Source organism: Macaca mulatta, chromosome 1 (genome assembly GCF_049350105.2).
Source record: "Macaca mulatta isolate MMU2019108-1 chromosome 1, T2T-MMU8v2.0, whole genome shotgun sequence".
Classification (NCBI taxonomy): Eukaryota; Metazoa; Chordata; class Mammalia; order Primates; family Cercopithecidae; genus Macaca; species Macaca mulatta.
Genome location: NC_133406.1, coordinates 170,277,981 through 170,293,307, shown reverse-complemented (window position 1 = coordinate 170,293,307; position 15,327 = coordinate 170,277,981). Strand labels below are relative to the sequence as shown.

Below are 15,327 nucleotides of genomic sequence, written 5' to 3'. Positions count from 1 at the left end.
CTTGAAGTCATAGGTTTACTTCATTATTTTCCAAAAAAAATTGCCAAATATTCAAATTGTGATAATTACAGATTGCCTGTAAACTGTTCTTTGAAGTAAAAATGGTGTTCCATGAAAAAGGTGGCTAGCTCAGCTCAAATACCCCTCAAACTTTTTCCTAATACTTTTTTTTCTATTTTTCTTTTCTTTCTTTTTAATAGAGATGGGGTCTCACTATGTTGACCAGGCTGGTCTCGAACTCCTGATCTCAAGTGATCCTCCCATCTCGTCCTCCCAAAGTGCTGGGATTACAGGCATGAGCCACTGTGCCTGGCTTCACCACTCAAACAGTTTAACAATGTTTTCCCTTATTTACCCGCGCGGTATGCAGCAGAAGAGAAAAAGGCACAATCCCAATTATGTCACAAATACCAAAAAAGCATGTACTCAAGATTAGGATGTAATAAAATTCATAATTTTTACAGTTTCATCAAAAACATTAAGTAAAATTGGCTTGTTTTAATTTTTAAAATTAAAAATTAATTTGCATGGCAGTGAACAATACAATGACTACCAGCCCAGTTTGCTACTCTGACTTGCACTAAGATGTCAACAATTTTACTCACCATTGCTTTTGAACCACCAATGAAAATGTCTGCAGTGAAAAAGGCAAGCAATGACTAGATATTATTATAAAAATAGTTTTGACTTTGTGCACCCCCTAACTATAGAACAAAGCCGGAAATTAAAAGTACTAGTACAGAGCTCCAGATTCTACAGACTCCTTCAAGTCCCATCCAAGCAAGCAGTAAAAGGAGATAATTTCTGCATTTTCTCTCAAAAATGCTAATATATTACTAAAATATACACACATGTATCATCTGACATCAAATCCATCATCAACTTCTACCAGCTCTATCTTATCACCCCCCCAGTTTCCCCCAACTATAATAGTTTTTTATACTGACCCCTGCCTCACACAACAGCCCGAGCGAGCCTTTTAAAATCAAATTGTGTTACTCCTCTGCTCAAAACCCTTAAACAGCTTCCCACATTGCTCTGAGTAAAACCCCAAATCCTTAGCAAGGGTCTAAAAAAGTTGTGCCTCTCAAATCTCATCTCTTACCACCCTCCCCCTTACTTTGTTCCAGCCACGTCAACCTTTCTTTCCTTGAATGTAGTACCTTTGCTTTTGCTATTTTCTGCTTGAAACTCTGTTCTGCCAGATATCTGCTCCCTAGTTTTCTTTAGGTAACTGCTTACATTTCTTATTCATTGGTATCTTTCCTGACTCTGACCTCAAGGAAATAATTACTACTTTTCCTTCCCTGTACTCTCAGCACTCTTTATCCTCTGCTTAATTTTACTCTATAATACTTATCATTATCAGTCATATCATATATTTATTAGTTTGTTGTCTGTCTCTCCCACTGGAATGTAAGCTCCATTAGAACAGACACTTTGTCAGTTTTGTTCACTGCTATAACCTCAGTACATAAAACACTGTCCATCACATATTATTAGAAGCTTAGTATCTGTTGAATGAATGAAATCAGAGAAAAAAGAAACTATAAAGAACCAGAAGAGCATTGTCAAAATCTGATTTTACTCTCCAAAAAGCATTTCATATTAGGACAATGCAGGTCTCCACCTAATTCTGTATGAAAACCAAACAAAAGCTATATATGCATAAGAGGATATGTAACATAGCATAAGTTTTTACAGAACTCACTACAGTGCTAAGAAAGGGCATGCATTAACTGCCTGATAAGATATTTGCAGCCAAGAATCCAACTTCATAGCTGGGCACGGTAGCTCATACCTGTAATCCCAGCACTTTTGGAGGCCAAGGTGGACGGATCACCTGAGGTCAGGAGTTTGAGACCTGCCTGACCAACATGGAGAAATCCAGTCTCTACTAAAAATACAAAATTAGCTGGGCGTGGTGGCACATGCCTGTAATCCCAGCTACTCAGGAGGCTGAGGCAGGAGAATCACTTGAACCTGGGAGGAAGAGGTTGCGGTGAGCCGAAATCGTGCCATTGCACTCCAGCCTGGGCAACAAGAGCAAAAACTCCGTCTCAAAAAAAAAAAAAAAAAAGAAATCAACTGAGCTACACCAATAGTAAACGAAAGGTAACTTATAGGAGAGTCAAATAAACCTAATTAACCCTTTAGGAGACTCACACACAGTATGAATTCAAGCATCAGATAAAACCTCAATTGAGGCCGGGCACAGTGGCTCACGCCTGTAATCCCAGGACTTTGGGAGGCCGAGACGGGCGGATCACCTGAGGTCGGGAGTTCGAGACCAGCCTGACTAACATGGAGAAACTTCATTTCTACTAAAACACAAAATTAGCCGAGTTTGGTGGTGCATGCCTGTAATCCCAGCTACTCAGGAGGCTGAGGCAACAGAATTGCTTGAACCCAGGAGGCAGAGGTTGCGGTGAGCCAAGATTAAACCATTGCACTCCAGCCTGGGCAACAAGAGCGAAATTCCGTCTCAAAAGAAACAACAACAAAACAAAAACAAAAACAAAATAACCCCTCAATTGAAGTCCTGTCTAAACCTCAGAAAGAAAGAGTAGCTTCTGAAGGATGGTACTTAATACCAAAGGTGAGAGCAACATACTGATATTAATTGGTATTGTGCGAACCTTCAGAGTTAAAATATTTCAGTCCTTTTCCCATTTGAGACTATAAAGCTCCAAGAGGCAGATATTATTGTATCTGCTTATTTCAGAGGTTAAATAATATCATTAAAACCAGTTCATAGAGAAGCATGGTCTCAAACTCAGATATGACCCTGATCTGATCAATACAGAAAAGGCAAAAGAACTTTTCCCTTTTTCCTACCCCTATTTTACATACTTCAGTCTTTCCCTAAAACTGATCTCCCAGCTCTCCCTCAAGAAAATAAATGGTATAGGAACAGAACCATATTGTTTGCCTGCCTGGCCCCCATCCAATTCTCTAGGAACTGCACTCATTTTCTGGAACCCAAGCATTCTGATAATTACATTGTACTCTGAATTAAAGTAGATTTTTATGACTTAAGAATGGCATCAACTTGGGGCAGCTATCCTACCGAAAACTCAATTCTCCAATGAGTCCTCTAGAATTCTCCTACCTCACTGAGGATGCCCAGGACCCAACATCACCAATAATCACCCATTTCTGCTACCTTTTTTGCCAAAGCTAGATGGTCAGAATTTCTATTCCTATTGCAGCCCAGTGCAGAAAAGGGGAGAAGAGGATCCTCCCTCCCTTTTAAGACCCAGTTCTGAAGATGTGTTCTTATCACAACATTTGTAAGCAGTGGGTGAAGTTCCATAGTACTAATGGTGACACCATCAAGAAACACAGCCACTTAACGCAAGGCCAGTCCTACTCTGTTGGAGATGCACATGGTGAAGAAAGACAAGAAAGAAGGAAGATGACATTCATCTAATAATGAAGATCAACTATATCAACCCTGATCAATGGAGTAACACTTCACCACCAAATCACGCCCACACCCAGGTAAGGTGTATAACACACTTTAATGTGTTATAAACTTGAGCCTCTAGACACCACTTTCTTCCTAAGGAAACTGAGGTCTGTCCTACAAAAACAAAGTTTAAAAAAACCTATAAAACAAAAAGCAAATAAACAAACATAAAACTACTAAAGTTCTTTTAAACACAAGCCATCATTTTAACCCTCTCCTGGTTAAAATTATTCACCAGGAGCTTAAAGTTTTTGTTGTTTTTTTTTTCATGCAGAGATTAGCTTTATAGTCACCTCTTCTAAAAGAGATCTATTACGTATTATTCTTTTGTATCACCCATCATGAAAGTTTTAGTGACTAAAACAGAGAAAAAAAATATATCAAAAGGAAGATACAAAATTTATACAGAATAAACCAAAATAGACATACCCTATGGCCACCAAATAGATTATCCCATCTTTTCAATCCTCAAAAGCACTTTTTTTTTTTTTTCTTTTTTGAGATGGAGTTTAGCTCTTGTTGCCCAAGCTGGAGTGCAATGGTACAATCTCAGCTCACCCCAACCTCCACCTCCTGGGTTCAAGCGATTCTCCTGCCTCAGCCTCTCGAGTGGCTAGGATTACAGGTGCCTGGCACCATGCCCGGCTAATGTTTTGTATTTTTAGTAGAAACAGGGTTTCACCATGTTAGGCTGGTCTCGAACCCCTGACCTCAGATGATCAGCCTGCCTTGGCCTCCCAAAGTGCTGGGATTACAGGCGTAAGCCACCGTGCCAGGCCTGCACCTTTTTAATCTTTCTGAAATTGAGATTTTTTTCAATCACTGGCTAAAGAAATCTGCCAGCCACAAGGCAGACATTTTACACATTAATCATTTCATTGTCACTTCCCTGTGGCAACTGCATCGGCAGGAATATTCTTAATTGAATTTTAACTTATAATTCGAAATCTCTAACATTGTGTGAAATAGCTTCAAGAACATATTACCATGAAAATATAAGTAAATATGAAAATTAACAAGGAAAAATTAAAATTAAGTATATATAGAGAAGATGGCTTGTCACCTGCCAGGCAACGTAATTAAAGGCAGGAGAAACTGCCAAATTTCTCAGAATAAATCAGAAATTTTTCACATCTAGGAAAGGCTGGCTTGAGCAATTCATATGTTCAGGACTTTCATCACTTTGGCACCTAAAAGCTTCTGACTAGCATCCAAGAGAAGCTGCTTAGCTTCTTAAGGACATTTAACTCAAGGGAAAAAACAAAATTACAAGTCTAACCAATAGGAAGTATAGTCAAACCAAGAAAATCTATATGTTTCATATTCTCAATTCTCAATAAGTAAAATTATTATCAATTATAAAAAATGTCATGTCATCATGATCCTTTGCCAAACTATCAATGGCAAAAATTGATTCAGAAAAATCCTTACACTGACAGTGGAAAAAGGCTTAGATTCAATCTTTTAATTTCACACTAAAGAAAAAAGTGGTATATAACCAAAGACACAGAGTTCCATAATTTTGTGTACATTTAATATTTCTTCCCCATCCAAAAAACAGCTGTTATTAAGTGATAAGTCACAATCAGGCATATTTGAATACAATGTATACATGATTTTATAGCTGTTACTGTACTTAACATACCTCAAGAAATATGTTTGGACCCAGAATACAATACTTCACAAAATAACTGATGACTCAAAAAAAAAATTCCTATTCAACCAATATTTTACCACAAAACTAAAAGCTCTATGCTTTCTCCTATTCAATTTAAGTCAATAACTTGCAAATGCACACACATACCAAAAAATTTTACCAAATGAGAGAGAGTTTAAACTCAAATAGCTTATGAACGGAACTAAATAGTGATCAAATCAGGATTCAACAAGCTCTCCAGGTACAATAAAGGACCAAAACTAACAAAATGGCCGGGCGCGGTGGCTCAAGCCTGTAATCCCAGCACTTTGGGAGGCTGAGACGGGCGGATGACGAGGTCAGGAGATCGAGACTATCCTGGCTAACACGGTGAAACCCCGTCTCTACTAAAAAATACGAAAAACTAGCCGGGCAAGGTGGCGGGCGCCTGTAGTCCCAGCTACTCCGGAGGCTGAGGCAGGAAAATGGCGTAAACCGGGGAGGCGGAGCTTGCAGTGAGCCGAGATGGCGCCACTGCACTCCAGCCTGGGGGACAGAGCGAGACTCCGTCTCAAAAAAAAAAAAAAAACAAACAAAAAAAAAACTAACAAAATAAAATGTAATAATGCTAAAGTCCTTTGTTGAGGTTAAAAAAATAAATAAATAGAAGAAGGGATAGAATGGAAAGACAGCAGATCACTTGAGAACAAAACATAATTTAAAAATTAACATACTCTTGGGCAGGCACGGTGGCTCATGCCTGTAATCCTAGCACTTTGGTAGGCTGAGGTGCACAGATCACTTAAGGTCAGGAGTTCCAGACCAGCCTGGCCAACATGGTGAAACCCTATCTCTACTAAAAATACAAAAATATAAAAATTAGCCAGTGTGGTGGTGCATGCCTGTAGTCCTAGTTACTCAGGAGGCTGAGACAGGAGAATTGCTTGAACCCAGAAGATGGAGGCTGCAGAGAGCCAAGATTGCACCACTGTACTTCAGCTTGGGTAACAGAGTGAGATTCCATCACAAAAAATAAATTAATTAATTAACATACTCTTGCACTGCATAACTGTGTGCTGCTTTACAGCAATATAGTCTCCCTGTTGTCTTTGCTAATGAGGCTAATATATCTCCAGCAATAAGGTTAGTTCTGGGCACCATCTTCTAAGGGAAGAATTAACAAACAAGTTCTACTAAACAATGACGAAGATTTTCATTTACTTATTTAACACACATATAGTATTTACTATGTTTCAGGGACTATTCTAAATACTTTACAAACAATGTGATGAGGAATAGATACAAAAGTTAGGAATATTTAACCTGAAGGTAATCTTGCCAAATCTCTAAAGGGCTATCATGTGGACAAAGTAGCCCATTTATGTGGGCCATTATATAAAAAAAAGTAACAAACAGGGCTGAGATCTGGGCTCCACAAAACCTGAGCTGTCCAATGGTAGAATCTCTTTACAAGACTCTTGTAAGGAATGAGAAAAAAATATAAAGAATTTTGCTATAAAACCCCAAATGCACATTATAAGAATTGACTTCCTTGCAATATAGTGGGTCCCAATCAATAGAAATACTTACAAAGAGGTTCATGATATGCTTTGGAGTCCTTGCTATGATTCATAGCTTTGAGATTTATACTATGTAACTTTAGTGACGTTTCCTTGCCTCTCTAGGCTTTACTTTTCTTATTTTTAAAATGAGTATAAAACTATCTGCTTTGGGCTGGGCGCGGTGGCTCATGCCTGTAATCCCAGCACTTTGGAAGGCCGAGGTGGGTGGATTACCTGAGGCCAGGAGTTTTAGATCGGCCTGGCCAACACGGTGAAACCCAGTTTCTACTAAAAATACAAAAATTAGCCGGGCATGGTGGCACACGCCTGTGGTCCCAGCTGCTCAGGAGGCTGAGGCAGAAGAATCGCTTGAACCTGGGAGGCAGAGACTACAGCAAGACCAGATGATTCCACTGCACTCCTTTGCAGGGCTGCTGTGAGGATTAAATGTTACAATGTATGTAAACACTTAGCACCCTGCTGACCTACTGGATAAATTGTATCTATAATAAGGACAATAATCATCACTGTCACCATGTTGGGAAAGGAATCCTTATGATGAACATAAAACTATGTAATACATGGTATAATTGTCTGGCTCTGCTATGTACCTGTATGAGTGTATTATTCTGCTATGCATTTATGTTAAAGCAATCCAAAGAGAATATACAGCTTTTATTTATTTATTTTATTTTTATTTTTATTTTTGAGACCGAGTCTCTGTTACCCAGGCTGGAGTGCAATGGTACGATCTCGGCTCACTGCAACCTCCGTCTCCCGGGTTCAAGTGATCCTCCTGCCTCAGCTTGCCAAGTAGCTGGGATTACAGGCATGCACCACCATGCCAGGCTAATTTTTGTATTTTCAGTAGAGACGGGCTTTCACTATGTTGGTCAGGCTGGTCTTGAACTCCTGACCTCAGTAATCCATCCACCTCGGCCTCCCAAACTGCTGGGATTACAGGTGTGAGCCCCCGCACCTATCCCAGTTGCTTTTGTTTAAGTGATCAAAACTAAAAGTAATAACGTATCCGAAAAATTTATGAGGCTATGGGAGAAAAAAAGACTAAATAAGAAGCACATTAAATTGAAGCCACTGTTCCTAGGACGCCTCACTGTAGGAGATGAGCATGTACACATTGCAGGGGGGAAAACAATTATATTTACCCCAGGTATGTGAACCACTGGTTACATTAATCAGAAACATCAACGATATAAGGTCAGCTACACACAATAAAAAAACCTTACTTTAAAAAAGTGAATTTCAGTGGGCTAAGAACAAGAGTTTAAGAGTATATAGGATTCTAATTACTTTGAACAGAATTTGAACTTAAACAAATGTACTCCTAAATGTTGGGTTGAAGACAGGGAAGCCCAATAATCCTGTAATTCAATACCTTCAGTGATACTCATCCATCTCTTATTTCAAAGGGAGTTAACTCTCAAACTTTTTATCTGTTTCAGGGATATTTCAAGGTAATGTAACTATGGCTACTATGTAGACCAAATTTGAAAAACTTCCTAATAATTGACTACTAAACTGAAGCTACAACCCATCTTCCACTAACAACAGTTTTCCAGAGGGTTAGAATATAATTACCATCATCAATCAACAAACAACATTATGCTTCTACTATAATAATAAAATGATTAAGTAATTTAAATGTAAGAATGAAAAACTGGCTGCAACTTTAAGATACTTTTTTGGGGATTTACGATAAATGATAGGTGGTGATTTTATTACATTACAACATTGTAAATTCGGAAAACAAATGCAGTTGTTAGAGAATTATACAGCCAAGAGAAACCTTACTCTTTTTTTATCTGAATTTTTGTCCTAAAAAGCCTACAATCCGATGGAATTAAGGGAACTTATTTCACAGGCAAATATTTCATTGATACGTATATCATTCTGAGCACAAAGTTGGTTGAGCGTGTTCTAACTGAATGTATACACTTTTCATATTAAAAGCAGAGCGATCAACAATATGTGCCAACTACCCAGTTTAAAACGGCTTATTAAATGTTAAAATGTCAGTGTTCACATTAGTTTTCATTAATAAATTTACTGTTGCTTAAAAGTTAACTCAGTCACACGATTTTTTAGAATTAAACAAAAAATTCAGCTTACAAGGCAAAAAGAAATGGTTAATATAGACTAAGATAAAATTACTATGAAAATCATAATTCTATTTTCAGTCACAGTCATCAAGATTAGACATTACTATTAGCAATTATCTACTTAAAACAAGCAAAACATCAAATCCCTACTCCAACAAAAATCGGCTGTTGAGAAGTCTAACTGTTCTAGGTATCAAATACCGACAAATTTCTACCGTGTGGCTTTCAGAAATCAAACATTCTAAGTTTACTATAAGCAGACAAAAAAGAAACAACCTGGTGGCAGGCAGAATCACAACCAGTTGCCGTCAAGATGGGATCTGTTATGAGTAATGAAGGGAGGAGGGCAATTTATGTGTTCAAAATTTAAAATGCCAAGGTGGGGGAAAGGGGAGAGAAATAAAAAATACATAGCTCTATAAACAAAGGGAGAAAACCAGGTTGGGTGAGAGGCAACCTAAAATTTCTGGCAGTCCAGAATCAGCAAATCGAAGGCCTGTCTCAAACAAAACAGCTTCTCACGAGAAACTTTGAAGTGGGCAAGGAGGATACATTCCTTTGCACCCACAAGAACCAACCCCCTGACCACTGGCACGCTATTACTGAGTCGGTCATGATTTACCGAATGGCCCGGATGATGGGCAAAGGGGAGGAAAGAAGAGTCTGCTGGAGGGGGGGCCTAGGATTCCAGAAGCCTGGGGAGGCACACCCTAGGCTCGGGGAAGGAGAGAGGTGGAGAGGGGCTAGCACTCCTCACCGTGATTATCTTTCTGCCCGATATTGTGAGTGCGGATGAGAGAGGAAAGTCTCCTCACATCCCCCTTGAAGACGCACTCGTGCACTGGGTAGTGTGCAGGGCAACTGCCTGCATCCGCGACGACAGCAACGGGATTGGTGCCGGCCAGAAGGGCCGGGGACTGGGAGGTGGCAGTCACGGAGGAATTGTGCAGCGGCAGAGCCGGGGCGCCGGGGGGATTGGAGGAGGACGGAGCTGCCTTCAGCTGCAGCCGGTGGTGATGGTTACTGAAGATCTTATGACAAGATTTGCCGCCCTTGCCAATCCTGCTTCTGGTAAAGGTGCCGCCAAGGGCAGCCGCCGCTTCCTCATCCCCGGGCTCCAGCAGGTCCCCTTCTTCTTTGCTGGGCTTGTGGTCCCTCCGCAGTGAGCGGATCTTCTCCCCGGTCATCGCCGCCGCCAGGGGCAAGGCGGGGAATCGGGAGGCTCACCGCCGGCGACGGAGCTGGCGCTGCGGCGGCCCAAGGCGATTAGAGCGGTGGCCAGGAGCCTCCAGCGCAGCATGAACTCCCACTGCGCCCCCGAGCCTGGGACAAACGCATCTCCCGGGGAAGAGCCGGCTCTCGCCTAGGCACGAAGGGACGCGCGCTCGCTGGGGGGAGCTAGAGCTCAGGTGCCCACGACATCAAGATCTCAGCCTCGCCGTCGCAGCTGCCGTCGCCGCCTCACACCGAAAAACAGGGTACGGCCATCTTCCTCTTGCTCCTCTCGCGAGAGCTCCCCCCGCGAGAGCTCCCCCCGGGAGCGAAGAGAGAGGAAACACCGCGATAAGAGAGCCACCGGCTCCCTCCCTCGCACCTTGTATTCCCAGAATCACTAGGCGCCGGCGCCTCCCAGGCAGCGTGTTTCCGCCCCGAGCTGGAGTTTCCCAGCTGCCAGCCGACCTCGAGACCGCACTCCCACCAACCGCGCTTTTTGTGGGCGGTCTGAAGCCACAGCCTGCGTTGGATATGTTCGGTGCATGTTACAAACAACCACTTAAACCCTCCGGATCAGCGCCTACCGCAGAGGAATGCAGAATGACGCCACGGCACGCAGGATGTGATGTCGCCGAGATGCACAGAATACTCGTTCAATCAACATTTACTGAGCATCTACTTCGTGCCATACTCCGAGCTAGCAAATATGTAGAGCACCAGCCCTGATTGCAAGGAGCACTATACAAGAGGAATGACAGCCAAACAATTAAAAGAGGAGGCGGGGTTGCACGCAAAAAAGGGAGGGGCGAATTTTTGTGTTGAGTTGTCAGGAAACTCATAGAAGAGTTTAGGGGCTGACTTTGGAAAATGATGGGCTGTCCAGCAAACGGAAAGAGGGGAGGCCAATCAAATATTGTATTCGATGAATGAATTTCGGGCAGATGTCAGAGTTAACATGAGGGTGGAGACACTCAAGGAGCGCAAATAATCGTGTAACTGAAATATAATTGTATTAGTTCATGGCCAACCTCAACCTAGTGTCAAACTCTGAAGAAACGTGAATCTGCCAACCATAAAACTTTAACAAAGTAACTAAAGCTGGCCACTGAGGAGGTAAGGATGGGGGTTAGCAAAACATCCTAAAGATCTTAACCCATTTAGCTCTCCAAAGTTCCCCTATATTCTGACATCAAATACTTCAGGTCTCTTTTCTTTTTTTTTTTTTTTTTTTTTGACAGCGCCTCTGTAGTCCAGGCTAGAGTACAGTGGTGTGATCTCGGCTCACTGCGACCTCCATCTCCCAGGTCCAAGTGATTCTCCTGCCTCAGCCTCCAGAGTAGCTGGGATTATAGGCCCGCGCCACCCCACCAAGCTAATTTTTGTACTTTTAGTAGAGACGGGGTTTCGCCATGTTGGCCAGTCTGGTCTTGAACCCTGACCTTAGTGATCCGCCAGCCTCAGCCTCCCAAAGTGCTGGGATTACAGGCATGAGCCACTGCGCTCAGCCAGATCTCTTCTTTCTGAAGTTTATACTACCACTAACTCATCTCCACAAACAAACAATTCTGTGGGCCTCTCTTAATCCTCCCCGATCACTCAACTTTTCACCTCCAATTTTCTTCCCAGTCTATTCAAATAAACCTCTTTCTTCCTTTTCTTTCTTTTTCAGTGGAGTGGAGAGTTCCGTTTATGTTAAAACATTACCCAATCAGCAGTTCAAAGCATCCTCTTGCGACAGCAATAGAGATTGAACAAATACATGCAGTAATATTTTCTTCTTCCACAATAGCCAATATTTATTGTTAACGCTAAGCCAGGCAGTATGCTTGGCACTTTATATGCTGTTATCTCCCCCTGATTAGCATTAATATCCTCACTTGAAGTTTTTTAACTTCAAGTTTAAAAAACTTGCCCAATACTTCAATGCTAGCATGTGGTATAATCAAATCTGACTGTAAGGCTAGAGAGAGAGGAAGGGCCAGGTCATGCAGGGCTTTGTATGTCATCTTAAAAGTTTACACTTGGCCAGGCGCGGTGGCTCACGCCTGTAATCCCAGCTCTTTGGGAGGCCGAGGCAGGCGGATCATGAGGTCAGGAGTTTGAGACCAGCCTGGCCAATATGGTGAAACCCCCTCTCTACTAAAAACACAAACATTAGCTGGATGTGGTGGCATTCGCCTGTACTCCCAGCTACTCCGGAGGCTGAGGCAGAAGAATCGCTTGAACCCAGGAGGCAGGGCTGCAGTGGGCCGAGATCATGCCACTGCACTCCAGCCTCGGTGACACAGTGAGACTCTGTCCAAAAAAAAAAAAAAGAGAGAGAATAGTCTTTTTAGAGAACTTAAAGCAGGGAATAGCATAATGCAATTCACCTTTTTAGAAAATTCAGTCACTCAGGCCAGGCGCAGTGGCTCATGCCTGTAATCCCACCACTTTGGAAGACCGAGGTGGGTGGATCACCTGAGGTCAGGAGTTCAAAACCAGCCTGGTCAACATGGTGAAACCCCGTCTCTACTAAAAATACAAAAATTAGCTGGGCATGGTGGGCACCTGTAATCCCAGCTACTCAGGAGGCTGAGGCAGGAGAATCGCTTGAACCTGGGAGGTGGAGGTTGCAGTGAGCCAAGATCGTGCCATTGCACTGCAGCCTGGGTGAGAAGAGCAAAACTCCGTCTCTAAATAAATAAATAAATAAATAAATAAATAAATAAATAAATGAAAATTCAGTCACTCATACTTTAGATAAGCATCAAGAACAGAATTTTAAAGAAGTGTGCAGTAATTCAGATGATGAGAGCATGAACCAAATTAGTGAGAGTGAGGCAGAAAAAGGTTTAAGAGATTTTTTTAAAAATGAGTTCAATCTTAGCATATTGAGTTGAAAGTTGCTTATCTGTAGGGAGTTAGATGGTCTACATTTTAGATATTTGCAAGTGATCCTTAGGTGATAGAGAACCAGGTATAGGCTGGATTCAGAAGTTATTATTACACAGAAGTTGATGCTCAGGAAGTAGGTGAGTTCCCCAAAGAAGAGTTTATAGAGTGAGAAATTAAGAAGGTCCAGTATAGAACAAAATCTTGAAAACACCAATATTCAAAGCGTGTGTATAGGGAAAGTGGCCAGCATACTATTATTACTAAAAACCTACACCAAATTATATCTCATTATACTTGTGAAGTATTCTATCACTAGATCCTAGATTTGAAATTTCTTTATTAGTGGCTGTCACCCATGAATGACATGGATGTCACCCATGGAATGTGGAAACTCCTAAGTATCCCTCCAGTAAAATACATACCAAAAATAATAGTCAGGCCAAGTGTGGTAGCTCACACCTATAATCCCAACACTTTGAAAGACCAAAGCAGGAGGATCACTTGAGGTCAGGAGTTTGAAACCAGCCTAGGCAACATAGTGGAATCCCATCTCTATCAAAAAATATAAAAAAATTAGCCACCTGTGGTGCTGAACACCTGTAGTCCCAGCTACTCAGGAGGCTGGGGTGGGAGACCCACTTGAGCCCGGGAGTCCAAGGCTGCAGTGAACTGGGATTGCACCACTGCACACCAGCCTGAGTGACAGGTAACCTGTTTTAAAAGTAAATCGTCATTCTCAGCAAACTATCGCAAGAATAGAAAACCAAACACCACATGTTTTCACTCATAGGTGGGAACTGAACAATGAAAACACTTGGAAACAAGAAGGGGAACATCACACACTGGGGCCTGTTGTGGGGTGGGGGGAGAGGGGAGGGATGGCATTAGGAGATATACCTAATGTAAATGACGAATTAATGGGTGCAGCACACCAACATGGCACATGTATACATATGTAACAAACTTGCACGTTGTGCACATGTACCCTAGAACTTAAAGTATAATAAAAAGGAAAAATAAATAAATAAATAAAATTCATCTTTATTTATTATTTATGTTATTTAATTTTGAGACGGAGTTTTGCTCTTGTTGCCCATGCTGGACTGCAACGGTGTGGTCTCGGCTCACTGCAACCTCTGCCTTCTGGGTTCAAACGATTCTCCTGCCTCAGCCTCCCAAGTAGTTGAGATTACAGGTCTCCATCAGCATGCCCAGCTATTTTTTGTATTTTTAATAGAGATGGGGTTTCACCATGTAGGACAGGCTGGTCTCGAACCTCTGGCCTCAGGTGATCTGCCCACCTTGGCCTCCCAAAGTGCTGGGATTACAGGCATGAACCACCATACCAGGACTTATTTTTTGTTGTTTTTTTGAGATGGGGTCTCATTTTGTCAGCTAGGCTGAAGTGCAGTGGTGTGATTTCAGCTCACTGCAACCTCCACCTCCCAGGCTCAAGTGGATCCTCCTGCTTTTCAGCCTCCCAAGTACTGGCACTATAGGGCCTAGCTAATTTTTGTATTTTTTTGTAGAAACTGGGTTTGACCATGTCACCCAGGCTAATCTCAAACTCCTGGACTCAAACCATTAACTCACCTCGGCTTCCTGAAGTGTTGGGGTTATAGGTGTGAGCTACTGCCCCCGGCCCATTCATTATTATTTTTTTTTTATAGAGACTGTGTCTCACTGTGTTGGCCAGGCTAGCCTTGAACTCCTGGGCCCAAGCGATCCTTCTACCTCGGCCTCCCAAAGTGCTGAGACTACAGGTGTGAGCCACTGCACTTGGCCCCATCTATTATTTTTAAGGGCTTGTAAAAATGGCAGAAATATAAGATTACAATATATTATAAAAAAGATAGAAATATGACTGTAATACATTATGAAAAATACAAGGATTGAAATTATATAAGCTCCCAATATAATATAAAAGAGGAAGTCATTAATTCTATTTGGGGAAAATAGAAATTGGATGATCGGAAAATCTTTCTGGGGCTGGGCGTGGTGGCTTACGCCTGTAATCCCAGCACTTTGGAAGGCCGAGGTGGGCAGGTCACTTGAGGTCAGGAGTTCAGCCTGACCAATGGTGAAACCCCATTTCTACTGAAAAATACAAAAGAATCAGCCAGACATGGTGACGTCTGCTGGTAGTCCTAGCTGCTCGGGAGGCTGAGGCAGGAGCCTCAGTTTGACTCCTGAACCCAGGAGGCAAAGGTTGCAGTGAGATTGCGCCACTGCACACCAGCCTGGGCGATATAGAGTGAGACTCTCTCTAAAAAAAAAAAAAAAAAAAAAAAAGAATTACATCAAATTTTATCTCTTCTTAGCACAAGTATTTTTTTTTTAACTTGGCATAGAATTCAGAGCCAGGAAATTGTGTTGAACTAACTCTCTAAATAAAATTTAGCATGTCATTCTATTATGAACGTATGCCACAAACCACAATAGTAT

The 15,327-nt window shown here is 41.9% G+C and overlaps 1 protein-coding gene across 4 annotated transcripts in view; it reads right to left on the bottom strand.

Moving 5' to 3' along the window:
- The window catches only part of ANKRD13C (ankyrin repeat domain 13C), an 87,882-nt gene extending 77,577 nt beyond the window's left edge, over positions 1–10,305 (bottom strand). For all 4 annotated transcript variants that reach the window (XM_015142492.3, XM_015142501.3, XM_077954160.1 and 1 more), the window contains exon 1: positions 9,548–10,305. In XM_015142492.3, coding sequence (XP_014997978.1) covers positions 9,548–9,977 — 430 coding nt within the window. In that variant the 5' untranslated portion in view covers positions 9,978–10,305. The remainder of the gene's footprint in view (positions 1–9,547) is intronic.
- Positions 10,306–15,327: the final 5,022 nt, after the last annotated feature.